At 42.1% G+C, this 27301-nt stretch overlaps 1 protein-coding gene across 1 annotated transcript in view; it reads left to right on the top strand.

Annotated features, from left to right (window-relative positions):
* Positions 1–27301, top strand: part of TANGO6 (transport and golgi organization 6 homolog) — a gene marked incomplete in the record, with an annotated part of 435716 nt that overhangs the window by 181161 nt on the left and 227254 nt on the right. The window contains 1 exon segment of the mRNA XM_078784327.1: positions 17047–17226. Within this exon segment, the coding sequence (XP_078640453.1) occupies positions 17047–17226 (180 nt within the window).

Here is a 27301-nt window from a genome sequence, read left to right as displayed (position 1 = left end):
CTACATCGCCGCATCAATTCTGGAACTTTGGTCTGACCAGAGACCAGCAATATATTTTTTTCGGCCTAATCTCTAAACCTTTAACTCTCAACCAAACTCGTGCTCATTCCCCCCACACACCCCACCCCCCTCTCCACCCCTCAACAATAAGTCAAGCAGGCGTTTTTGAGTTGTGGTAAACAGTCATGCTGCAGGGGGACGTATGCCATTCATTGTGTGCCACAGCATGGAGATTATCAAGTTATTAATTAGTCAGGCACAACCTCTAAAGGACCAGGGAGACTATTCTTCTCTGCTTACCTAGTTTATTGTCAATTATTTAGATCAAGCCATCAAATATAAATTTCCACAAAATCTGGAGCACCATGATATATGACAACATCCTTCTCACCTTTTTTCCACTTCAAGTCCCGACGGAGAAGCAGAGTAAGCCAGGGGATGGCATATTGCCCACCCATAACGCTTGGCATTTACCCCAATCGATTCGTGTTGTAAAAGCTAAAGAATAACTATGCAAACATTTAGACAACGTAGTCATATCGCAACTGTTACGAACCATTACACAGCTATCGTTCATAAGGTTCGAACAACAAATGGTTTTCTTTGAGGGTGACACTGGCAATGTCGAATGCAAAGGAAACAACAGGGGTTTGACTCAGAGAGATTAAAGGATTTTGAGCTCAGAGAGAGACACAACTCAGAGAGAATAAAGGATAATCATGGGGAACCCCTTATGTACTGGCATGGGTGAGACCATCATTTACTTTGATTAAACTAAAGTACAATTTAACTATAAACATAATACATTTACAGAAGAAAAAAAGGTGCTTCAAACTCGAATTGTTATAAAATGCGAAACATATATTTGTGACTAATATAATCAAAGGCTTTCTTATGATCAAGAAAGCGAAGCCCAGCATGCTGATGTTAAAGGGCACACAAATCCAATACTTATCGTATTAAAAAAATATTTTTGCCTGTCAACTATCGACCAACTATTTCGGGTGCAGTAAAATTGATCACAATGTATAATTGTGCTTAAACTGACTTTACATGATTGGGAAGAGCTTTACTGAAACTTTGATAGTCTGTGCAAAGTAGAGAAATTGGTCGCCAGTTTTGTAACAGCTGCAAATTGCCTCTCTTGGGGACAAGGCATAGAATTGCATGTCGACAGCTTAGTGATAGTAAACCACCACGAATACTGTGTGAGAAAACATGTAGCAATGCAAATCCAAGCATTTTCGAAAAAGCTGTATGGAATTCAGCTGGGAATCTGTCAAAGCCAGATGCTTTATGATTGTCAAGGTCGTCAAGCGCAGCTTTATACAAGTTCATCACGATTAAGGTTCTCATCCAGGTGGTGTCATTGAAGCTAACTCAGCTGGGGTAAGTGAGATCGTGATATCATGCATTGCTGGACGCCTCATTAAACTGAGCAGATAACACATACTAAAAATAAATCCTAACAAAGTGCTCCATTCCTGTGTTATTGTCCCCCGTCGCACCGCGGAGCGAAAGGGGGACTATGGTTTTCCCCTCCGTCCGTGCGTCCATGTGTGCGTGCGTACGTACGTGTAGGCGTACATGCGTGCGTGCATAAGCGAAGGACCGAATTCTAATTTGGTGTGTGGGTGCAACCCACGTCAAAATCCAAGATGGCCGCCGCCATGTATGTCTGAACCTTGTGAGCGGAATATCTTGAAAAATAAGCGAAGTACCAACTTCTAATCTGGTGTGTGGGTGTATCTACACATAAGGGAGAACGCTATTGAAAATTGGGTCGCCACGTCAAAATCCAAGATGGCCGCCTTGCGTCTTCCACTTTGTCAACACACATCACTTCACCGATGGGGGACCGAGGCGTAACGCTTGTCTTCAATAATACCACCTTTATTATTAGAAATTATTTTAACTAATTTCGGTGAACTTCTCTAAATTTAGCCATCTTCTCAAACCTTAAACTAACTCCAAACTGCAACTCCATAGAAATACTGCAACTCTCAACCAAATGAGTGCTCCCAAATTTCTTACTTTTATGCCTCCGCCACCAAAGGTGTCATAAGCATTATGTTTTCGGGTTGTCCGTCCAACTGTCTGTCTGTGTATCCGTCCATCTGTCTGTGCGTGCTTCGGTCCATACGTCTATATGTGATCAATTTTTGTTAGTGCGATAACTTGTGAACCGACTTCTACATTCGCAACCCTGTGCCCATGTATTCGTGGTTTTTCGCGTGCGCAAAAAGGTTTTCCCGCCCACCTACTGACTAGCTAGTATTGCTAGTATGTTCTGTTTAAGGAAAAAGCCTAGTTCAGGAAGACACTCACAAACTCTGCACAGAGAGGATAGGGAGAGGGGACGAAGATTGTAGTTGGGATATGACGTGGGGAGTGAGGTTGCTTGATTTCTTACATAATTGGTTCACGAGTTATCAAGTGACCACTATATTCGTCATGGGTGTGTGTCTGTCTGTCTGTGTGTGTGTCTGTCTGTCCGCAGCATAACTACCCGATGATATCATCCTATCTTGAGTAAACTTGGGTGGGAGGTTGATATCATGATCTAGTTGTGTCCTGCCAAGATTTTGGCGTATTGCGCCCATTGTGGGCGGAGCCACGCCCGAAAAAGATGTCTTTTTAGGGGGTAATCGAGTTCAAGCTACATCTTCTCCGAGGGGTTTGGTGTAATCTGACAGGGGTTTCGGTATTTGGTTAGGTGAATGTCATGTGTCTAGCCCCACGGAGCTCGATTTTTCATTTTTTATTTATTTATTTATTTATTTATTTATTTTTTCATTTCATTTTTCACCGAATTTTCGGTATTGTGTAGCTAACTAACCTCATAACTGATTATTCATTATTTTCTCTCTCATTTCAAGGTCAGTAACCTTTGTTTTGACATTTCCGGGCCTGTCCGGGCCTGTTTCGGTTAGAGTCCGTCCTTTGTCATTGAATACCGCTCGCTCGTGAACCATCGTCGTCTCCTGACTTGTTATCATTTATTTTTTATCGGGAACCGTGAGTGATTATTTAATCTTATATTTATTGTTTAGTTTTAAGTCTCATGATTCATTTATTCTGCACACGATTAATGTGGAACTATAACCCCAGTAACATGATGTAAATCTTGCACCAATCAGCGAGGCTGGTTCATGGAACGTAAGCAAAAATGAACTTTATTTTGAATCTAAAATTAAATTAAATTCTAACACAAGGCTATGATACCATCACGTTTAAAATTTGGCAATTTAAACTCAACGTCTATCTTCATGAGATAATACAGAATACCGCATATCATCCTTCAAGCTCAAACTCCGAGCAGTTGAATTGGCTAGCCAGCAACTAATTCCGGGATAAAGACGCACTTTGGCGACAACATAAGATTGAAGTACAAATGGTTTGTTTTCGATAAAGTAACACGACACCCACAGCAAAAGAGCAAGCTGACTTTTTGGAATTTTAATTCTAAGTATATAATGAAAACTGTGATCATGTGCATTCATGTTTGTAAAATTTTTACATTTTCCCTTATGAAAAAGCATTTCCCGCTAGCCGTGCAGATGACACTGGTAAAATCATTTTCCACGCGTCATGCATAAAACCACTTCCAGCCACGCATAAACCATTTCCCACCAGCTGTGCACATAACGGTTCTAAAAGCATCTTCTACACGTCATGCATGAACCAAAACAGCTGTACATGCACGCATAAACCATCTCCCACCACACCATTCGACATTTTTTCACGGGCGTATTCGCGGTTTGCTTCACGTATTTCCGGTTTTTCACAGGGATTTTATATTTTCCCTTGCGAATCACGAGCTGCCGTTAACCTATCCCCCCTTTTTCCATTGAAACAATACCCCCACATTCACGGATTCAACATTCGCAGCATTTTCCAGGAACGTATTCCCCCCCCCCCCCCACGCCCTCCCCCTCTTCCGCACCCCCACCTCCCCGCCCTCTCTGAATGTCTGTGTCAGACTAGATACTATATTATTGTTATGTCGGTGGGGTAGAGTGATATATAGAGTCAGGTAGATCTGTATAGGTAGTGTGCCCCGATTATCGTGATAGGGAACCCCACATGTACTAAGTTTATTTAGGCGGTTTGTTCACGTAAGTGTATCTTTGTGATCATACAAGGATGACCCTTGTAGGGATTATGCTAATTCCCCGGTTCGTAAAACCTTGTGATCATCCCGTTGCCCCTTATGGCACTGCACATAGACACTAGTGAGAATGGCCCTAGTACACTAATTAAATATTCCCCCTACAATAAAACCACCCAACAAGTCAGTTCGACATCACCGGCTACATCACCAACTTGTATGGCAACATCGAGCAAGCAGGCAAAAGATACACCCAGAGGGTCAGCGATTGGACGAGACACCACCAATAGGGAGACGAGGCAGGATAAAGCCTGCCGATTGGTAGAGGGGGCAGCAAGAAGCGACTCGCTATTGGGCGGGAGTTGACCAATGGGAAGGACGGAGTAAGGAAGGACTCGTGATTGGCCTGGGGCGGGGCAAGAAGCTTCCCACGGATTTGTGGAAGGAAGGTCGAGAAGGAAGTAGAGGACCGATTGGCGAAGACCACGAAGGGCGTCGGAGGCGAGCAAGAAGCGGCACGCTGATTGGGGGAGAAGCGCCGGTGATGTCACGAGCTGACGTTAAAAAGCACTCGAGGACTCGGATTTTCTTGTCTCCTTGCGCTGGACTCTCTTCTTATTGCCCTCCGCCTTGTTCGCTGACCCTGGACCCTTGCTTATTTTCCTTCCTTGCCTCTCGCTCACCCCTGGCCCTCGACACCCTTGCTGACACCGTCATCGTCTCCTCGTTCCCCTGTTTGACTGACGCGAGAAGAGAGCTGCAGTTTACCAGGCAGAAATGACGCGTGGACGAACGCTCGGGCCTGTGCGCTCGAAGCCTGTTTTGCCGTCAGCGACCGGGCGGTTCCCGCCAACACCAGAGCTGTATCTGGACTGCGTGCTTGAGTTTGATGAACCCTGACTAGACCCTGAGCTCGTTGAGCTAAGTGCACTGTCACATTCAGATACTGTCACGTTGAGATACTGTCACATTCAGATACTGTCACAAGTGTATGCAAAACTCACAGTTACCGACCTGTTTTCACCCTTGTTGGGGCTTTATCAGGGCAACACAGTGAGCCTTCCATACACTTGTGACTCTGAAAACCTTTCGGTTATATATCAGTCATTATGCAACTTCATACCATCAGTGGGGAACCCGTCAGTAAGGTGTCCCAGTAAGGTGTCCCATACAGCTACTGCTGCACCTTACTGGGAGTGATAAGCACCGCCTGCCACACGGTAACACCCAACAAGGGCTTGTGAAAGTATCTGAATTTAACATCCATAATGACGCACTGCTAGATGGCTCCTCCGGAGCTTGGCAGGCAATGCGGACATGCGTAGCGATGACGTCATGATGTTCGCATATTAGGTTGGAGTGCCAAATTACGGATACCAAATATTTATACATATATATATACATACAGTCACGTGAAAAAGTAAGTACACCCCATGTATAAAGTTTTGACTTTTTCAACATACAGCTATTTGATCTTCATTTCAACAATATTGACAGATAAAGGTGATATAATATAACAAATATCATGAAATATTTACATTTTGTAGTCCATTATATAATTTAAATAAACAGAAATGCAAATTTCGCATGTGGAAAAAGTAAGTACACCCCTACATTTATCACTACTTCAAATACCTAATATTAGAATCAAGTGCACCAGCTCAGGTGCAAATGATTAGAACATCGTTAGAGAGGATCTTGGAGGAACCTGTCTTATTTAAACCTCAGACATTTAGTTTGGTTTGCTCTTTGTTGTTGAAGTGCGCGGCGTCACCATGCCTAGATCAAAAGAGCTCTCTGAGGCCTTCAGAAATAAGGTTATAGATGCCTACGAGTCTGGGAAGGGATTTAAAAAGATCTCGAAACAATTTGAAATCAACCATTCGACTGTCCAGAAGATCATCTCCAAGTGGAGAAGATTCCAAACAACTGCCAACTTGTTCAGGCCAGGCCGCCGCAGCAAGTGCAGCACGAGAGCAGACCACAAGATGCTGAAAGAAGTCTCTAAGAACCCCAGAATGTCATCACGGGACCTACAGGTAGCTCTTGCCACTGTTGATGTCAAAGTGCACGAGTCTACCATTAGAAAGATGCTGCACAAATTTGATCTACATGGGAGGTGTGCCAGGAGGAAACCTTTGCTGTCCAGAAAGAACATCAGGGCAAGAATAAAGTTTGCCAATGAACACCTCGGCAAAGACCAGCACTTCTGGAACAATGTGCTCTAGACAGATGAGTCAAAGGTAGAGCTATTTGGCCACAGTACCAGAAGACATGTTTGGCAAAAACCAAAGACAGCATTTGACCACAAGAACCTGATACCAACTGTAAAGCAAGGTGGTGGAAATATTATGGTTTGGGGCAGTTTTGCTGCATCAGGGCCTGGGCAGCTCACCATCATATAATCCATTATGAATTCTTCATTGTACCAGAGGGTGCTTGAGGATAATGTGAGGCCATTTGTCGGAAAGTTGAAGCTCAACTGAAGGTGGACCTTGCAACATGATAATGACCCTAAACATACCAATAAATCCACCAAGGAATGGTTGAAAAGAAAGAAATGGAGGGTTCTGGAATGGCCAAGTCAAAGCCCGGATCTAAATCCCATCGAGATGTTGTGGGGGGATTTGAAACGAGCTGTGCATGCAAGAAACCCCTCAAACATCGCACAGCTGAAAGAATTCTGCATGGAGGAGTGGGCAAAAATTTCTCCCAGTTGATGTCAGAGACTGGTAGACAGTTATAAGAAACGCCTACTTGAGGTTGTTTCTGCCAAAGGGGGCAATACCACCTATTAGAGCCAAGGGTGTACTTACTTTTTCCACATGCGAAATTTGCATTTATGTTTATTTAAATTATACAATGGACTACAAAATGTAAATGTTTCATGATATTTGTTATATTATATCACCTTTATCTATCAATATTGTTGAAATGAAGATCAAATAGCTGTGTGTTGAAATATGTTGAAAAAGTCAAAACTTTACATTGGGTGTACTTACTTTTTCACATTACTGTACGTACATACTGTATGTGAAAAACAAGGATCCATTCTTCCCTCACCTGTAAATGGAGGAAATATCCAATTAGCTCTCACCTAATCAATTACCCCAGGTGGCTAGATTATGTAAATAGATCGAACCTCTCATGCTCTTCTAGCCAAAGAAAGATGCATAAATGGAACAATGAAAGGCTACATAAGATAAGCCCTTTGCTGTTTCAGACCCTTCCCAGAGTTTCTCCACAGTTGTAAAGACATTCACACATACAGTCATACATAAATACAACAACAACAACAACTGCATTTTAAGGCCATTTTCCCTGCTAGAGTGGGGGTTAGCCTTGCGGTCCCCATGACAATCTTCTCCATTTTGCCCTATTTTCTGCATCTCCCCTTGTTAACCCCCTTGCCCGCATTTCTTCTTCCACCATCTTTAGCCAAGTCTTTCTCGGTCTTCCCCGTCCTCTGCTTCCTTCTACATTCATTTCCATCACTCTTCTCAACCAGTCACTTTCATCCTTCCTCAACACGTGACCAAACCATCTTGACCAAAGAGGCATCATGACCAAACAGTCATACATAGATGAGAATCCCAATGTTGCACCCCCTCAGCTGCCGGATGGGTTTCATTTCATTATTGGTGAATCATCACCGACAGCCAAGACAGAAACGTGTACCACCGAGGCTGCCAAACATGTACCATGTGCCAACGTGAAGCAGTCAACATACTGTATAAATGAAAAAAATACTCATCAAATTTTCATGTTTTTGATCATTGGTACTGTACTTGATACTTTTATTATAGGAAAGGTGTTTAAGTTTTCTTTAATCTCACTTTTTAACTCTTCAATCCCAATCCTCCCTCCAGGTCTTTAAAACAGCTGTTCACCACCATCCCTTATCTTCCCCCATCCAAAACCTTGATCTTTTCTACCCCCGCTAATTTCACCCCAAATCCACTTTTTTGAAATACCAACTTCTGTTCTGGAAGTCCTTGGTGTCCTTGTGTTTTATACTCCTCCCACCCTCCCCCCCCCCTCCCCGCCCCTTCCCACGCCACCTCCCCCCAAGCCCTCTCCCTCCCACACATCTCCCGATGTCCCTGTTCTCAAATGTTGTGTTTGTGTGCTTCCCCTTCTCTCCCCATCTTGTCTATCGCTCCCTCTTTTGATATATTTTGTTTGTCTGTAAAGAAAGTTTTTAGCTTGGATCAGCACGCAAAAGATCCAGCGTGAATCGGTGACTTTGATTTGCAGGAGATTTTCAGCACGCCTTCCTGCTAAATTACCTAGGAATCATTTTGATGCAGCTTGCTGTAATATTTTCCCCGGAAAGATCCTGGAGTCTACTTGCATGCATAGCATTATTACCTTCGCAAAAGCGGAAGGTTATGTTTTGATCGCTGTGTATTTATTTGTATGTCTGTGTGTGTGTGTGTATGTTATTCGCATAACTCAAAAAGTATTCAACCGAATTGCATGAAATTTGGTGGGATGATTGGTTATTATACGGGACACATTTGATTAGATTTTGGGAGCAATCGGGTCAAAGGTCAAGGTCAAGGTCACGAAAAGGTCAAAATCGTATTTTTGTTGTTCTGTTCCCTACACTCCCATGCCAAGTACAGAACAGTAGCTGCGGCGAAGGTATGCGCTCTACCGAGTGCCCGTTCTAGTTATACCATGAATGGTTTGAAACATTTCACGGTGAAAGTGACCAGAGTTGCGAGATTGCCACATCAATGATAGAAAGCTGTCTGTGGTGACCATCATTTACAAGTTGATCATCAAGGTTGTTTATTTCATGGCATTCACAAAGACGACACTAGCCCCAACAAAGACTAGTACTCCTTTGTCAGGCATGCCTTCCTCCTGAATTATCTGGGATGTGGATCGAGTGAATGACGAGCCGGCTCTTTTCACATAGTGATCATCTGGTACACATTATCATTTGAATTGCCCTCCCCTCTTCGGACTTGCTTCACCGACTGCGTGAGCATTCTTTTTTTTGCACAAGTTGCAGTTCAAAAGCATTAGGCCGTTTCCCTAGTTAGACCTTTGTCACTTGGTCTTGCAGAACGCACACACTTGCTGGACGCAGCCTGTCGGGCATTGTTGCTTTTTTCCACAAGTTCTTCTGTTCCTCGTGGATTTTTTGTTTCTATCTTGCTTGAAGATGGGTGCAGTTATAAAGCAATGTCAGTAATGTGCTGTGGAAGCTGCACGGCAGTCTTCATGCCAATGAAAATTTTCCTCGGTGTAAAGTATTGTGATTGATGGGTTTGTGAGAATACACAAAGTGTGGTTGCAGTCTGCAGGAATGATTAGAGTCGCAGTTGACCATGTATTAGTGTATTACTCACAAGTGCACACAATAGTTTGTACAGATAAAGCTTGTTGAATCTACTGTCTAACTAACTACCTCCGCCACCAAAGGTTGTTGGAGGTGATGTTTTCAACCCTGTCTGTCTGTCTATTTGTTTGTCCGTTTCTGAACAAAATATCTCAAAAGGTTCTGGACGGATACGGACGAAATTTGGCAGACATGCAGCGTATGTGACAAGGACGACATTATTTGATTTTGTTGAAGATCCGGATTCGGATCCGGCTACTAGAATGGTTAAAGTTATTCTTCACCATTGGGAGATAGGGCCAAAAACGATACATATCAGGATATCTCAAAAAGTTGTAGTTGTATTTGGACGAAACTTGGTGGAGAGGTTGGGTGTCTGACAAGGACGATCCGATTCAATTTCGGTGAAGATCTGAATATGGATTCAGATAGGAGAATTATTTAATTTTCTAAGTGATTCTTCACAATTGGGAGATAGGGCCAAAAACGATACGTAGCAGGATATTTCAAAAAGTTATGGACGGATTTGGACGAAACTTGTTGGACAGGTTGTGTGTGTGTGACGAGGAAGAATCGATTCAATTTTGGTGAAAACCGGATCCAGGTCCAACTAGTATAATTTTTTAAGTGATTCTTCACCATTGAATGATATGGCCAACCAGGCAGAGGTATGCTCTCTACTGAGTGCCGTTCTAGTTACCCTGCACCCGCGAAGCGAAAAGCGGGTTAAGCATTCAGTTACGTACATGTGCCGTGTGCCGTGCGTGTCTGCATTTTTAAAATTCATTTTCTCGGCAACCGTTGGTCCGATTGACAAGAAATTTTCACCATAGGAGCGCCTCCTGTAGAATATTTTAATGATTATTATGACGTCATAGGTAACGTGGTACAGGCGCCATCTTGGAAAAACTTCGCACCTCTATTTCTCTGAAACCATTCCATGGAAAAAAATGAGACCTGGCTCATTGTCAAGTACTCCCCATGGGGAATAAGATATGTCAATGATGTCATCAGTGCCTTCGCTATGACGTCATAATCTGACAAGTACAACACTTATCTGATCATTATTTTAAAAATTTCAGCAACTGTTTGTCTGATGGACACAAAATTTTCACCATAGGAGCGCCTCCTCCTTTCAAATATTTTAATGATAATCATGACGTCATAGGTCATTTGGTAGGCTAACCCCCATTCTAGCGGGGAAAAATGGCCTTAGACGATCATTCATTCATTCATTCATAGGTCATGTGGTACAGGCGCCATCTTTGCAGATGTCCGAATCCTGAAGAAACCACATCAAAGCAGTTGTGCCGGTCACCAGATTTGGGTGCTCCGAGCCAGATTACGGGCCTTTTTGTCAGGATGCCATACTCCAACTCAAAGTGGAAACCCGAGCAGTGTTCGATCAGGTGCAGGCATGGTGTCATACTGAGCACTAATCGCCCGAACCCAAACTGTTCTTTAATGGGCGTGTTTAACTAAAAGTAGCGACACTCACTTCACTGAGAGATCAAGTGACTCACCGAAAAATGTTGCACCTCTATATCTCCAAAACCGCTGCATGGGAAAAATTGAAACATGGCTCATTGTAAAAAAAACTCCATATGGGGAATAGGTGTTGTTAACGATGACGTCATTGGTGCCATAATTATGATGTCATAATTTGACAGCGACAACGCTTCATCTGATCAGTTTGAAATGTATTGAGCATGATCTATGCAACAATTATATTCGAGAATATATATTTATGATGTCATCGCTCACGTGGTCTGGCAGCCATATTGGACCAAAGAAAAAAAAATGTTCAAAAACAGAAGAGTTGGCTCGCAATAAGTTGACTGTGCAGGGTAAGTATTCTATGAATACCATCTAGTTTCTTTCTGTTGTCAAAGAAACGCTAATTCTAACTTGCCGAATGATTATTTTCAACAAAAGCCTAATTTTGCAACATGTCCTCTTTTATGTGTTATTGTCCTTCTAACTGAAATGATTGCTCTTCACCTTAATCATAGATTGTATCTATGGAAGTTTTGTTATAAAGGTGTGATATTGCGGTGTTAAAGTACAGTATATTTAAAAGCTGACCGCATTCCAAATTAGAATAGGTTATTGTCCCCCGTCGCACCGCGGAGCGAAAGGGGGACTATGGTTTTCCCCTCCGTCCGTCCGTCCGTGCGTGTGTGTGGGCGTGCGTACGTGCGTGTGTGTGAAAGCGAAGGACCGTATTCGAATTTGGTGTGTGGGTGCAACCCACGTCAAAATCCAAGATGGCCGCCGCCATGTATGTCTGACGCCATGCATGTCTGAACCTTGTGAGCGGAATATCTTGAAAAATAAGCGAAGTACCAACTTCGAATCTGGTGTGTGGGTGTACCTTGGCATAAGGAAGAACGCTATTGAAAATTGGGTCGCCACGTCAAAATCCAAGATGGCCGCCGCCATGTATGTCTGAACATTGTGAGTGGAATATCTTGAAAAATAAGCGAAGTACCAACTTCTAATCTGGTGTGTGGGTGTATATATGCATAAGGAAGAAGGCTGTTCAAAATTGGGTCGCCACGTCAAAATCCAAGATGGCCGCCGCCATGTATATCTGAACCTTGTGAGCGGAATGTCTTGAAAAATAAGCGAAGTACCAACTTCTAATCTGGTGTGTGGGTGTATCTAGGCATAAGGAAGAACGCTATTGAAAATTGGGTCGCCACGTCAAAATTCAAGATGGCCGCCACCATATATACACAAAGAATTAAGTTAAGCACCCCTACACAACGAATTAAGGTAAGCACCCCCTAATATATATTCTTTGTGTATATGTATACATTGGCATATATTCTAAGGTATGTGAGATCAAATAATGATTGGTATGACATTAGCAATTATCCATTGATGAAATGCAGATGAGTGCACTCATCTGTGACGCCCATCGCTCGTGCAGCACGTGTTATCATCCACGTGGTCGTGATTTTCTGTAAAGGTCGCTAGAGGTCTTCTCAGAACAATGACTGTACGTTAGAAAACATAAACGTCATCCACACTGTCCGTGATGGACCTATAGCTCCATACTTAAATTGAGGTGAAAATATGCCTAAAATTCCCAAAAAATTTCACCTTAAATTATTCAGAATAAAATATTGAAAACGGCATGATTGTTATGTTTTTATGTGACCATAATATCACTTCTCCAGAAAATATAGCAATATCATGGGTATATTACACTGTTTTGACGACAACAAACTTGTAATGTGCGAGGTTGTAAAAAAACGGGGGGGGGTGCTTAACTTAATTCTTTGTGTATATATGTCTGAACTTTGTGAGCGAAATATCTTGAAAAATGAACGAACTACTAACTTCTAATCTGGTGTGTGTGTGTATCTACACATAAGGGAGAACGCTATTGAAAATTGAGTCGCCACGTCAAAATCCAAGATGGCCGCCTTGCGTCTTCTGCTTTGTCAACTCACATCACTTCACCGACGGGGGACCTAGGCGTAACGCTTGTTTTGATGGCTACACAGGAGTGCTCTACTCTAAAGAGTTGCAAATAAGCCTATTTGTACTATTATTCCCGTCATTGCGCAAATTTGTGTTTCAATACTAATGCAGCAGCATTAGGTATCATCTTATTCTTAAGGATCCACTCTTTCGGCGTTTATATTTAATTGTATATGCAGAGACTGATAATGTCACTTCTCAAATCCAACCTTTGCTAAAAATTTATCATCAATTTATATTTGCCCTTTGACCCCTTGTGACAGCATTGGTTTATTCATTAAATTTTAAATTAATCTAACATGTCTCCTTGTTTATCCATTTTGCCCACATTTGAGCTGTGTAGTGTGCTAGTGTGGGTTATATCCTCGACTCAGTTATAAAGTGTCAGACTGGTGTTATGGAAGCTAAGCATTGCATCAGTTTATACATTTTTATGTTCTACTTTTCAAAGTGGAAAGTACAGGAGAAGGGTAAGACCCATGGTCATTCAGAACAACCTCCTGTAACAAGGAAATAGAATAGGTGTCAACTAAAATGAGTGGTCTAACTTCACTAGTATGCCAACCCAGGTTGTGCAGGCAGATTATCCCATGCTAAGGGTTGTTTGTGAGCCAGCTGGGTTTTTATTGACAATCCAGTTGTGCCATGGCAATTCTCCTGTGATTGGCTTCACTGCCTGAAGATTAGAATCCAAGTCCTAAAAACTGCAGCCTTCTGCAGCTGGATTTGAACCCATAACCTCCTGGATCCCATTCCAGTGTCCGCACAAATAGGCCAACACTACCCTCTGACCCTCGGAGATACCTTAAGCTGGGATGTGTCTGCTATGCTAGCATTAGCTATATTTACTATTACTTTAATCTCCGCTTCTTGTGTGTTCAGCCACAGGAGGGAGATTGGCCCAAGTCTTTTGCAAATTGGCTGGCTAGGCCTGGCTTTCAACTGGAGCTGATTTGAGCAGGAATTTGGTGAGGTTCAGGGTAATGAATCTTTGCCATAGATACCATGGATTTCAATGTCCACCAGCAAATGTAACCTTCAGATGTGCCCCAGCTTAGTGTCCATCTGAAGAAGGGCACACTTTGTGAGGCCACACCCGAGTTGCCTGTAAAGCACCAATCCGACAGTTTATAGTCAGGCCGAGAATTGAACCCAGATTAACCGCCTCAAAAGTAAGAACGCTATCTGTGCACCATTCGGTCAGAACTTCTGCTAGCATTATATCATTAGCTAGTGGACGTTACAAATCCCACGGTGTCTTTCAACGAAGAGTAGGCCTCTTATCGCAAACACCCTGGCCAATATCCTAGTTTCTTGCCCTACACTGCATCAGTGGCACAGCTGTGCAATGGTGATCCCAGCAATGATGCAAACCAAACCAGCATGCTGCACACGAATTGAGGAATGGATGTGCATTGTGATTATTTATATTTACTTTACTTAAACATTTACTCTTTTGGTTGTTATTGATGCTGACCAATCCTTGGAGAGCATTTTACTTGGAAACGAGCAGGCCCATGCCGGCCTGAACCAGACTGTGCTCTTGGGAATTGCGCACATTGTACATTTGCAGCTGTGCAGCGAGTTGTGTGTATGGCCCATTGCTTCGAATGTTTCAAATGCAAACCAGTTGCAGCCGGTGAGAATGCGCATTATTCACTCCGGTTCTCCCAAGTGAAGGATACAGAAGCATGACTATCACTTCCTTGGTTTTTCAAGCAAGAAGCATGGTTAGAAAGCTTGAAAGAACGACAAATGCTTCTTTATCCAAACTTATTTTTGGTAATCTGTTGAAAGTTGACACTCAGGAATAGCAAATAATGCATTGTAACTTCGAGATAACCTAATTGTATTTTTTTCCCCTTATGCTGTACTTGTAGAAATTGAAACTCCTGATTTTAACCTCCTCGATCTTTTTGTTCAGAATAGTGAACATTTTTATTTTGAAATCGCCCCCGATACTCAGCTGCAGATGTTCAGGATGCTGAACACGTAACCAGGACCGAGGACGCGATAACAATTATTTATTCTTATGATAAATGATAATCTTTAATTGCTTTTTGTTCAGTGGAATTTAAGTTCTGAAATAGATGTTAGTTTCAGCCTTTATCTTTCCTCCTATTTTTGCTTCATTATTGAAATGCTTCCCTAAAATAAAACATTGCTTCATGCATTTGCTTATAAACAAACACTTGATTTGCTCCCAAAAGATTGCTTTTAACCTCCCGCACCACACCTTCACCCACATGTTCATATGCTATCCCTTTGACCCACCTCCTATGATGAACCTCAACGAGTCTGGGACTTGAGTCATATTCTGCAGTCTTTCAGTCCAAAAGGTATCCGTGCCTGTTGACAATCTCTTCTATTCGCACTGACTCTGTCCTCCTTTCTATCTGTAGGTCTGCTTTTCCTGATTCATGCCATTTGTGTCTTATCCACCGTTGCCCTCTGTCCTATTATCAGTATGGAGTTCAGTTGCCTTTGTTTTTCAGCTCTTCCATGAGCCTTGACCTTTGTACGAAAAGTTATAATTTCAACAGCAGAAAACAACTTGCTCTACATTAATTTGCAAAAGTCTAGTAATCAAACTGACCAACCCACGATTTAATAATAACATTCGCCAAGCATTGTGAGAAGGGGACGAAAAGTTTTTTTTACCCAGACCATAATGGAACTCCAACAAAACTCAAAACATATATATATATATATATATATATATATATATATATATATATACGTATATATATATATATATATATATATATCGTATTATGCCCCTCCTGGTGATCCTGGTGTCTAGTAAGTCATATTCAAAGTCCAACTAACGTTGGCCCTAAACACAAGGATGTACATAATTTTCAATTTTTGTGTTTCATAGACGTTGAAGTGTATGAAAAGATTGATCTGGACCCCTGGCTCAGGATGTATACTAGAACGACACTCAGAGAGCATACCTCCACCTGGTTGGCCATATCACTAAATGGTGAAGAATCACTTCAAAAATTCTACTCGCTGGATCCGGATCCAGATCTTCACCAAAATAGAATCGATTCTTTCTTGTCACACACCCAACATGTCCACCAAGTTTCGTCCAAATTCGTTCCCAACTTTTTGAGATATCCTGCTATGTATCGTTTTTGGCCCTTTCTCCCAATGGTGAAGAATCACTTTTAAAATTATAGTAGCCGAATCCGAATCCTCACCAAAATCTAATCATTTCGTCCTTGTCACATACGCTACATCTCTGCCAAATTTCGTCCGAATCCGTCGACAACTTTTTGAGATATTTTGTTCACAAACAAACGGACAGACAAACGGGCAGACAAACGGACAGGGGTGAAAACAACCTCCATCCATCCACCTTTGGTGGCGGAGGTAATAACGTAGTTTCAAATCTCATCTACCATAACACGTGTTTGCCTATTGTCTACAGATGTCCTTGTCATTCACATTAAAGTACACGCGTCTACCAATGTCTGTCTTGCATGTGATTTATGTTCAGCTTCCATAATGAACATTAGATAATTATTAAAAATATACATAACTTCGGATAGGATACATTAAGGGGTTTACGGTTCTCAAGACTCATCTTTTAACCTGTGAAAATCATTGTTCAACCAAGGTGAGGTTAAATCATGTGTGTATAAATAGAAAGTCGCATTAACGAAAACATATGAAATTGATCTCTCATAACCTACAAATAAGGCTCCAAGTAATAAATGCAAATAAATGTAGATCTAAATTGAGGTAATTCAACCCATCTGTCCTGGAAAAAGGAATGATACACATCCAGTTCAATGATGAGCATGATGGGTTCAACCTTGGCATTCAATAAGTTCCATTACGTGCTTGTATTTTCTTGTATTTTCCTTGTAGCTTACCTTAATTTATAAAAAAAAATTTAGTCAGCTTCAAAGACCAGAGTAGCTGACCAGTCAGCTACTCTGGTCTTTGAAGTCTTACTATTTTGCATTTGAAATGCCTTCAGTCATATTGTGCACAGAGGTCAATGCAGTAATTGTGTGAGAGAATGCTAAATTAACTAACTCACTGCACTTTCTATCACTTGGTTCCTGCCGATTGCCAGGATCTTACAAACTGGGTGGTAGCAGACGTTCCAGAAGATGACGCCACCTCGTCTAAGAAGGATTCCACAACGACACTTGGGGCAGTAGATGATGATCGAGAAAAGCAGGTTCTACTTCTGCAACTTGTCTCTATTCTGTGCGAGCGTCTGGGCCATCAGGCCCTAAAAGACACTGCTCAGGTTTGTTTGCCTGTCACTTTATCATGCCTCATTCAGTTGTGTGATTTGCTTTGAAAAGCTAGTAGTTTCTCCTAATGTCAAAGACAAATCTGAATGTTGTAATGACACTCGTACTCCTACTTGATCTACATTGTTTTTCGTCTTTCTTCAGTCGATGTTTTAGCATTCAGCCTCCCGCACCTCCAACTCCACAAATGACCTTTGTCATTTTCTCAACAACTCCTCTATTCTCCTTTTTTGTAAATTTCACCCACAACATACATAATATGTAGATGGACCCTTATGCTTTATGTGTCCTCTGCTTCGGAGCTGCTGATAGCCAGAATTGTATTTTTTATAGCTGCCGGGTTCGTCCAGTTGCCAGGTCCGAATCCTGACGAACCACAACAAAGTAGTTGTGCCGGTCACCAGATTTGGGTGCTCCGAGCCGGATTACGGGCCTGTTTTCCTGGATGCCATACTCCAACTCAAAGTGGAAACCCGAGCAGTGGTTGCTCAGATGCAGGCATGGTGTTGTACTGAGCGCTAATCGCCCGAACCCAAACTGTTCTTTAATGGACGTGTGTAACTGAAAGTAGCGTCACTCACTTCACTGAGAGATAAAGTGATTTTATAAAGTTTATTCGAACAGTGGGTGGGAATACAGATAAGAGAAGCAATGCAATGATTAACACCCTACTACCGAGTCCGTGCCTCCAAACTAACGGACACCTGCAGATTCCTTCATTGTATCATCCTTAATGGGTCCTCATTCACACCTCAGTAGATACACAAGGGAGACTGGACAGGACTGCAATACCGCAGACTGTGTTTGGAAGGACGCAGATTGGTCCAGGTGGAGATATGCCTTCCAGGAGCTGTTCATCACGAAACCTGCGAAACGATGGATGTCAAAGCCCAGAATTGGCAAATTTACACACTTCAGGCTTCAATAATGTTTTGTTTGGTGTGATATCCTCATAATCAGTGTTGATCTTTAAAAATGGTGTGAGGATAACACTGAATAAAAGAAATCTGACAAAAACATAAATCATAACTTATTAAGGTGGTTAAACAAGGTGTTTTGATATTATCCATTAATTTAAGTTGTCACGAAGAGATATCGATAAAAAGGCACTACACATTTAAATAATAAACAAAGCAACACTTGAATACCTGGGAAAGAAAATATGAAATCAGAAAGTAGGTTATATTTCAATTGCCTTCCGTTCGAGGTTTCCTGCATTTGGACGTCAGATTGGCACTTTCTCCTTCCAGTTCATCAGAACTAAGTTCCCGGGACCTGATATGTTGTGTTTTACTGTTTTATTTGAATCCCTGTTTTGCTGGTCATATTTTTCGTCAAATTTTTTGTCCCAAACCATGTCATGTGTTGAATCGTCGAGTTCGTGTCCCCTGGTAAAGTCCGGTGTACTAGTGCTAGTCAGGTTGTGCTTCTGCCTCCGTTTTTTTCCTTCTATTCGTTAAGGTTTTTCTCCTTTTATCCCATGTATTGTTATCCATCTTCTCCACCCCTTCTTTTTTGTTCTATATTGTTCTCTATTATTCTCTATTGTTTTCTATTGTTCTCTATTGTTCTATTGTTCTCTGTTGTTCTATTGCTCCATTGAACTGTTGTTTTCCCCTACCACTCATCTTACTCGTGCATCCCTTGTTTGTCCAACTCTGTCTATTTTCTCCCTCAGCCCTGCTGTTGACATTTCCTCCTTCTCCTTTTGCTGTTCCTTTGGTTATGTTACGATCTGATCCCTTCTGTGCTCTAGCTCTTCCACTAGCCTCGACTTTGTGTACAAAAAAAAAACAATAGGAAAAGAGGGAGCTAAAAATGGCATGATGAAAAACGGTATTTGACTCTTGAACCATTTTTTAAAAGAGCTTTTGCTAAATCTTTTGATTTTGCAACTGTTCAAACTGCCATGCAGAGGAAGAAATGTGTATTTTCTTAATCACCCACAAATATATCCACATTGTTCTGAAATTGAAATTAATTGGCGTTGTGAACGTGTCAACAAAGCTGTCAAAGTGGTTTGTATGCAGTAAAAACAGGAAATGTTATAACTGAGAAAATTATACTCGGTTTCTTATTACTCGAACATGAGAGTCACTTCAAACATCAACTCTTTTTGCTCACAGGTAATGAATATATTGAAATCTTACATTCCACATGGATAACAATAAGTAGGAAGAGCAGACCGAAAATGCAGTGCAGTGCATAGTTTTTAGAAGCTGGTTCTATTTTGCATAGAGCCAAGGATAATTTATGTGGTTAATCTCAAAGTTGCTTTACAAAGTGTGTCACCGCTTTATCGTTTTCACCTCCCCAGTGACTCAAAATCCTTTTGTATTTCAAAGGAGTTTTCTTTTACTTTTTCCATCATTGCACATAGTATGATGTTCACATTATTTTTATAGCCAATGTCTGGTTCTGTGAAAGTAGCAGTGCCAAACTTTTACAGGCAGAGTTAACGTTGCATCCCAAAACCAATGCTTTGTCCTGCAAAAGCTGTGGTTATATACACAGCATAAGTATATATTTTTGTCTTCATCATTTGCAGGTCTTGGGAGAGCTTTGTAATGCCACAAAAGCACAAAAGCCATACATGAGATGTCATCACAAATGCAAAAACACAGTTGCTCAGAAACAGGAAAAACGTTAAAATATATGCAGTATATTTGATGAAACGTACACAGCTGGAAACACTGCCCACAGGAATGCCATGACGTCATCAAGCATGATGAAGGATTTGACAAATGTCTACTTTTGTCTGGATTTGTATGCAATAAATTTCGAAGTTTTGTGTAAATTTATATGGCAGAAGCAAAATTGTAAGGTATTGTTAATTGTGCATATGAGGTTTGGTGACTATGTCCAAAGCGGTGCGAAATGAGGTAGGAAATGAGACAGACAGACAGACGCCGTCCTTTTATTTATATAGATTATGAATCTCGAATTATGTAATTAATATGAATCTAAAATAATTTACTAGAATCGGTTGTGTCATGGTTAGAGCATTCACTCCAAATCTGGGAGATCGGTGGTTCGAGCCACTGCAGTCATATCACTGCTTCCTTGCTTGACGTTCAGCATTTAAAAATATAAGCGCACGAACAATCCCCATAGGTTGGCAACCATATCGAAGAGGACATTCCTGATTAGGAAATGCCCCGCTTAATGCGGTGAGAAAAGCGGCGCCATTGTTGTGACGTCGCTCGTATCCAGAGTGCTCCGGAAAGGGACAGCACGCCCCCCAAGTTCAGTGGTTGTATCTGGCTTGTCAAACAGTCCTGCGTTGTGTCTCGTGTTTTCGTCTGTATGTTGTGTGTGTGTGTGTGTGTTTGTGTGTGTGTGTGTGTGTGTGTGTGTGTGTGTGTGTGTGCGCGTGCGTGTGTGTGTGTGTGTGTGTGTGTGTGTGTGTGTGTTTGACAGCTCCATTACAAGCCTCAGTTTCTGTAATAAAAGTGGATATATATATATATATATATATATATATATATATATATATATATATGTATATATATATATATATATATATGTATATATATATATATATATATATATGTATATATATATATATATATATATATATATATATATATATATATCAGTCACTATGCGACCTTCATATCATCAGTGGAGAACCGCCAGCAAGGTGTCCCATACAGCTGCTGCTGCACCTTGCTGGGAGCGATACGCACCGCCTGCCACGCGGTGACGTTATCTCTGGTATCCACTCATCATATGGAGTCGACCTGGTTGCGGTTGGGAGTTACTAATAATGGTATCTGTAATCTGGTTCTCCAACCTAATGAGCGGACAACATGACGTCATCGCCATGCACGTCCGCCTTGCCTGCAAAGTTCCAGAGGAACCATCTAGCAGTGCGTCATTACGGATTATAAATACAGATACTGTCACAAGTGCATGCAAAACTCACAAATCTGTATTTATAATCCGTAATGACGCACTGCTAGATGGTTCCTCTGGAACTTTGCAGGCAAGGCGGACGTGCATGGCGATGACGTCATGTTGTCCGCTCATTAGGTTGGAGAACCAGATTACAGATACCATTATTAGTAACTCCCAACCGCAACCAGGTCGACTCCATATGATGAGTGGATACCAGAGATAACGTCACCGCGTGGCAGGCGGTGCGTATTTCTCCCAGCAAGGTGCAGCAGCGGCTGTATGGGACACCTTGCTGGCGGTTCTCCACTGATGATATGAAGGTCGCATAGTGACTGATATAAAAACCGAAAGGGTCACAGAGTTACAAGTGTATGGAAAGCCTCACTGCGTTGCCCTGATGAAGCCCCAACAAGGGCAAAACCAGGTCGGTAACTGTGAGTTTTGCATGCACTTGTGACACTATCTGTATTTATAATCCGTAATGACGCACTGCTAGATGGTTCCTCTGGAACTTTGCAGGCAAGGCGGACGTGCATGGTGATGACGTCATGTTGTCCGCTCATTAGGTTGGAGAACCAGATTACAGATACTATATATATATATATATATATATATATATATATATATATATATATATATATATATATATATATATATATATATATATATATATATATACATATACAGTGGAACCTTGACTTACGAGTTTAATTCGTTCTGTGACCGAGCTCGTAACTCAATTTGCTCGTTTCTCAAATCAAATTTCCCCATTAAAATGCATGGAAATGCTATTAATCCGTTCCAGCCCGCCAAAAACCACACCAATTTTTTTTTAAATATACAGTATATATAAAAATATCTCGCGCTTTATATTTCACCTGTATGCAGCATACAAGTTGGCAGGATGGCCTGGACTGGAGGTACGCACACTTGACTCTAAACTGTCCAGCCTGGGTTTGAATCCCGACCCAGCTATAACCTGTCATGGGTGAATCACAGGCAGGGTGATTCATCAATGTGTGTACCGCTAAACTGGGCGCCCCGTTTGCGTCCCATTATTTGTTGGATGTTAAGGATCTCACCGTGTTTTCCACAAAGAGAAGGCGAGCTATCGCCGGCACTCTGAACAAGTTGTGGCCTGGAATGCTCTTCTCCTCTGCCGTTATATACGTCCTCCTCGGCATCTTTTTCCAGAAGAGCCCTGTCTCGTCACAGTTGAAGATTTGCTGGGGGATGTATCGTTCGGCTTCTATCAGTTCGGCAAAAGTTATAATAAAATCTTCAGCTGCCTTCACATCCGCCTCACCAAGTCGACAACACGCACACCTCGCTCATGTTTTTCGACGATTGCGTGTTTTATATCCAAGCACATCATCCTCTTCTTCTTCTCAGTACTGCCCTTGGCACTCAATTTCTTAGGACCCATGGTTAAAACTAAGAAATTTTCCAAAATAACCAAAATGCGAAAACAAAGCAGCAGCGATATACGGCAGAGATACTTGCACGGCAAGATAACCACGTGACCGGAATCCACCTGGTGGCGGGTAGCGTAAGCTCCAAAATAACCAACATGCGAAAACAAAGCAGCAGCGATATACGGCAGAGATACTTGCACGGCAAGATAACCACGTGACCGGAACCCACCTGGTGGCGGGTGGCGTAAACTCAAAATAACCAAAATGCGAAAACAAAGCAGCAGCGATATACGGCAGAGATACTTGCACGGCAAGATAACCACGTGACCGGAACCCACCTGGTGGCGGGTAGCGTAAGCTCCAAAATAACCAACATGCGAAAACAAAGCAGCAGCGATATACGGCAGAGATACTTGCACGGCAAGATAACCACGTGACTGGAACCCACCTGGTGGCGGGTGGCGTAAACTCAAAATAACCAAAATGCGAAAACAAAGCAGCAGCGATATACGGCAGAGATACTTGCACGGCAAGATAACCACGTGACCGGAACCCACCTGGTGGCGGGTAGCGTAAGCTCCAAAATAACCAACATCGAAAACAAAGCAGCAGCGATATACGGCAGAGATACTTGCACGGCAAGATAACCACGTGACTGGAACCCACTTGGTGGCGGGTGGCGTAAACTCAAAATAACCAAAATGCGAAAACAAAGCAGCAGCGATATACGGCAGAGATACTTGCACGGCAAGATAACCACGTGACCGGAACCCACTTGGTGGCGGGTGGCGTAAGCTCGTAACTCAGATCTCGGCTCGCATCTCAAAGCAATAAACCGCCCGAGCGACGGCTCGTATCTCGGAAAACTCGTAAGTTGGTGCACTCGCAAGTCAAGGTTCCACTGTATATATATATATATATATATATATATATATAGATATATATATATATATATATAGATATATATATAGATATATATAGATATATACAGACTTGGCATTTAATATGGAATTTTTTTTTTTTCTTGACTTGGGTTTACTTTCTTAACTCAGTATATCAATCTGGTGAGTTGCTTTTACACTTTGGTTATTTATTTGTTAAAAGAACCATGTCACTGATTGTCTGTCGCAGCAAGAAGTCAACAACAGGATTATATCACAGGTGGCGTGGCAAAATGTACGGACAGGTGCATTTGATGATTGGCTTCACAGTCGGGTATACAAGGGTTGTTGCGTTCTGTATTAGTGGAAAACAACTGCTGCACGTCTCCAAAAGTTATTGCCGCTTCCTCTGGAGATGGTCCGTCAACTCGACAATGATGTTTGTCATGGAGTGGTGGCCTTACGAAATTACGGTATGAAACAGCGTGCTATTGCTCGGCAGTATGGCATCACTCAAGGTCAGGTGTCAAAGATCCTGAAACGAAATGCTCAGAGGGGTGTCCCTACTCCAATACCGAGGCCAGGACGTCCCCGCAGAACCACAAGGAGGGATGATCGGCAGCTGCACCGGTTAGTCCGCAATGGCCGTACCAAGTCAGCTAATCGGCTTAGGGCTGAGTGGCAGCAACTGACAAATGTGCCTGTATCCAGAAGGCTAGTCAACCAACGACTGGTTCAAGCAGGCTATCGTGCCAGGCGCCCCCTGAGAAAGCCATGCCTGACCAGACAACAGCGCCAGCGCCGATTGCAGTGGGCCAGAGAGCACCGTCAATGGCAGCCAGGACACTGGAATCACGTGATCTTCAGTGACGAGTCTATATTTCTGGTCTATCGTCAAGATGGCCGCGTCCGAGTGCACAGACAAGTGCATGAAGCCTTCAACAAAGATTGTATAGTGCCAAGAGTCCAAGCTGGAGGTGGTGGGGTGACCGTTTGGGCTGCTTTTCATGCAGGGGGCAAAACTGACCTGGTTGTTCTGAATGGAAACTTGAACCAGTTCAAGTACAGGGCCATTCTGGAAGAAACATTGCTTCCATTTGCTCGTGCAGCCTTTCGAGGCAACTTTGTATTCCAAGATGACAATGCACGGCCTCATCTTGCTCGCATGATCCAACACTTTCTTGCTGACCGTGGTGTAGAGCATATTGAGTGGCCTGCCATGTCCCCGGATATGAATCCGATAGAGAACTTGTGGGTAGAATTAACACATCAAATCGACCACTTGGACCAGCAGCCGACCTCTGTGCGTGAATTGCAGCAGGCTATTGTCACTGCATGGCAAGCGATTCCTGTCCAAACCTTGGCAAATCTCGTGAACAGCATGCCTCAACGTGTACGTGCTCTCCTGAATGCTCGTGGGGGTTACACGAAGTACTGAACTGTAATTTTACTGTCCGTAATCCCAGTCTTAATTTAACTTTTGTTTTTGTTAAAAAAAAAATTTGGCTAATGTGCAAAATAAAGAGATACTTCTGGAAAACGTACAGACGTTTAACACAGTACTGTCCATGAATTGAGTTCGATATCAGTTTCCATCACTTTCAAGGATCAATTTATTTGTTTCGAAATGTCAAATGTGGTTTTTGTTTCTTTTAAAGGTCACATTAACAAAATCTAGAATAATTTCAACATAATTCCAATGAACTTTTGGTTCTAAGACATCTTGAAAAGTAAGTTAACCCCCACAAAAAAAATATTCCATAATAAATGCCAAGTCTGTATGTATATATATATATATATATATATCCAGTATATACGATAATACCAGAGTCATGCAACACCACACAAAAATACCTAGCATATAATATCCAGAATGCATCGCAAATACAGATGAGGCAAAGCAACAGGTATGCCTAGTTGTCATTTTGCATAAATGACTGTTGTGAGGTTCAAGATTGTTGGGATTGATTAAAAAAAGAGAAAAGATCATATTGTCCTTGCTTCCCACATCGGTTATCATAACTTGACTAACATTCTGTTGATTCCATTATATTATCACAAGGATTTTCAATGCAGGAAGAGACCATTAGGCCTCTCAAGCCTGCACAATCTTCCCAATATCTATTTAGCCCTCAATCTGCCATGCTTCTATGTACCTTCCTTCTATGTAGAAATTACACTTCTATGTAATTATAGTTTAAACCTATCTACTGTTTTCCGTTGCCACCGCCATAATAGAGAAACTAGCGACCAATCCATGTTTAGACAAAAAGCTTTTTGCCGTAGCTTCCTCACGATCAATACCAATAATGGGAAATACTTTAGACCCAGCAGACTCAATACAATTGAGAAGGGTTCATTTGTTTAGTTGTGGCTGATGAACTGGCCACCACAAGGTTGTGGGTTCAAAGAAGGCGTAGCTTTTAAGGATTCTTCTGGAACTTGAACTGATCTCAGACAACTACCTTGTTGCTGTCATGTCAGTAAAAACCCTGCTGGCTCGATAATGACCTCCAAGGAGGAAGTCATCTACCTGGCTTGCCTGTTTTTATGGTCGTCTCTTAAATACCTCAGAACAACTACAGATCGGCACTACTACCGCGCTGTATAAAATTGGCACTGCCACCTTACTACCTTAAAAAAGGCAGCTTGATACTTATTCCCTCAATATCGTTTATATAATAAACAGCATGGGTTCCATTACAACAGCAAGAAGCATATTTCATTAAATTTAAAATGAAAACTTCATTAACAGTGGGAGGCTAAGCTTAAATATGAAAGGATTTGATCCCCTGATGTATTGATTCCCACATGAAGTATGAGCATCCCAAAAAATGAAAATCAGACCAGGGAGTGAAAGATAAAGGTGAATTGCAATACGTCTTGTTAAGCACGTTCTTTCTGCTTCGTCTTATACTGAAAGAGCATTTTCCACTCTGTGTTTCTCCAGACCATTGAGTACACCTAGATTTCATACCATAACGGCACGCTCGTTTGGAATATTCTGGGACAAGATTGCAAAGGCACACAATTTGCAGCAAATTTTCTCATCGTGGTCGGTAGATACGTGAACTGGCTCTTCGGCCGAGTGGTCAAAGACTCGTCTCTTTCACCGTTGAATTGCGTGTTCGATTCCCGATTCCTTGTTCGCTCTCGCCAACCCGCACTCCGCAAGCGTGGCGACTTTGCTAAGCACCCTCCCCTCAACATCATTCGAGGGAGGCCTTCATCCGACAGTGGACTGAAATAGGCCGGTTTGAGGTATGCGCCGAGCTTCTCGGCTTGTACTCTGTGTGGTCCCAGTTGCTCTTTGATGATCCGTTTTAAAATCAAGCCAAGAGCTGCATTCCTCTGGTCTGGTGAGCAAGAAATTGTGGAAGTAGTGAGTGTTACATCTCACTGATGTTGACTAAGCCATTTCCCCAAATGTGGTGAATCACAGATCAGCAATCCGTATTTTCACTTCCCTGAAGTATGGATTATAGATTGATAATGGACGAGGAAGCTAGGGTTTATATTCAAACCAAACACTGTAACCACCTCGATGATTGTACATTTAATAGTGGTGCTCAATTTTTTTGTCACAACTATTGTGATACATCACACGCACGATGGGGCAGATTTTGTGGTCCAAAGTTATTTGGTTTGGGAAGGCGGAATTGAGGTGATGTTTTTCTTAAAGAACAATCACAGGTGTTCAACATGCCTTCGTGTCAAATATAAGCTCACACTGACCATTTGAAGCTAGCTGTGTCAACACGCGCTAATAAAATGAAAAGTGTGCTTTGAAAAGGTGCACCACGCAGGGCGAAAGGGAAGAAGGAATAGAGTCTTGCTTGAATGGTCAGGTAATTCAACTGAGCAAAGTGGGG

This window comes from Myxine glutinosa, chromosome 9 (assembly GCF_964187855.1).
Source record: "Myxine glutinosa chromosome 9, kmMyxGlut1.1, whole genome shotgun sequence".
Lineage (NCBI taxonomy): Eukaryota > Metazoa > Chordata > Myxini > Myxiniformes > Myxinidae > Myxine > Myxine glutinosa.
The sequence above is the reverse complement of the archived record's forward strand: the minus strand, read 5'-3'. Positions and strand labels throughout refer to the sequence as shown.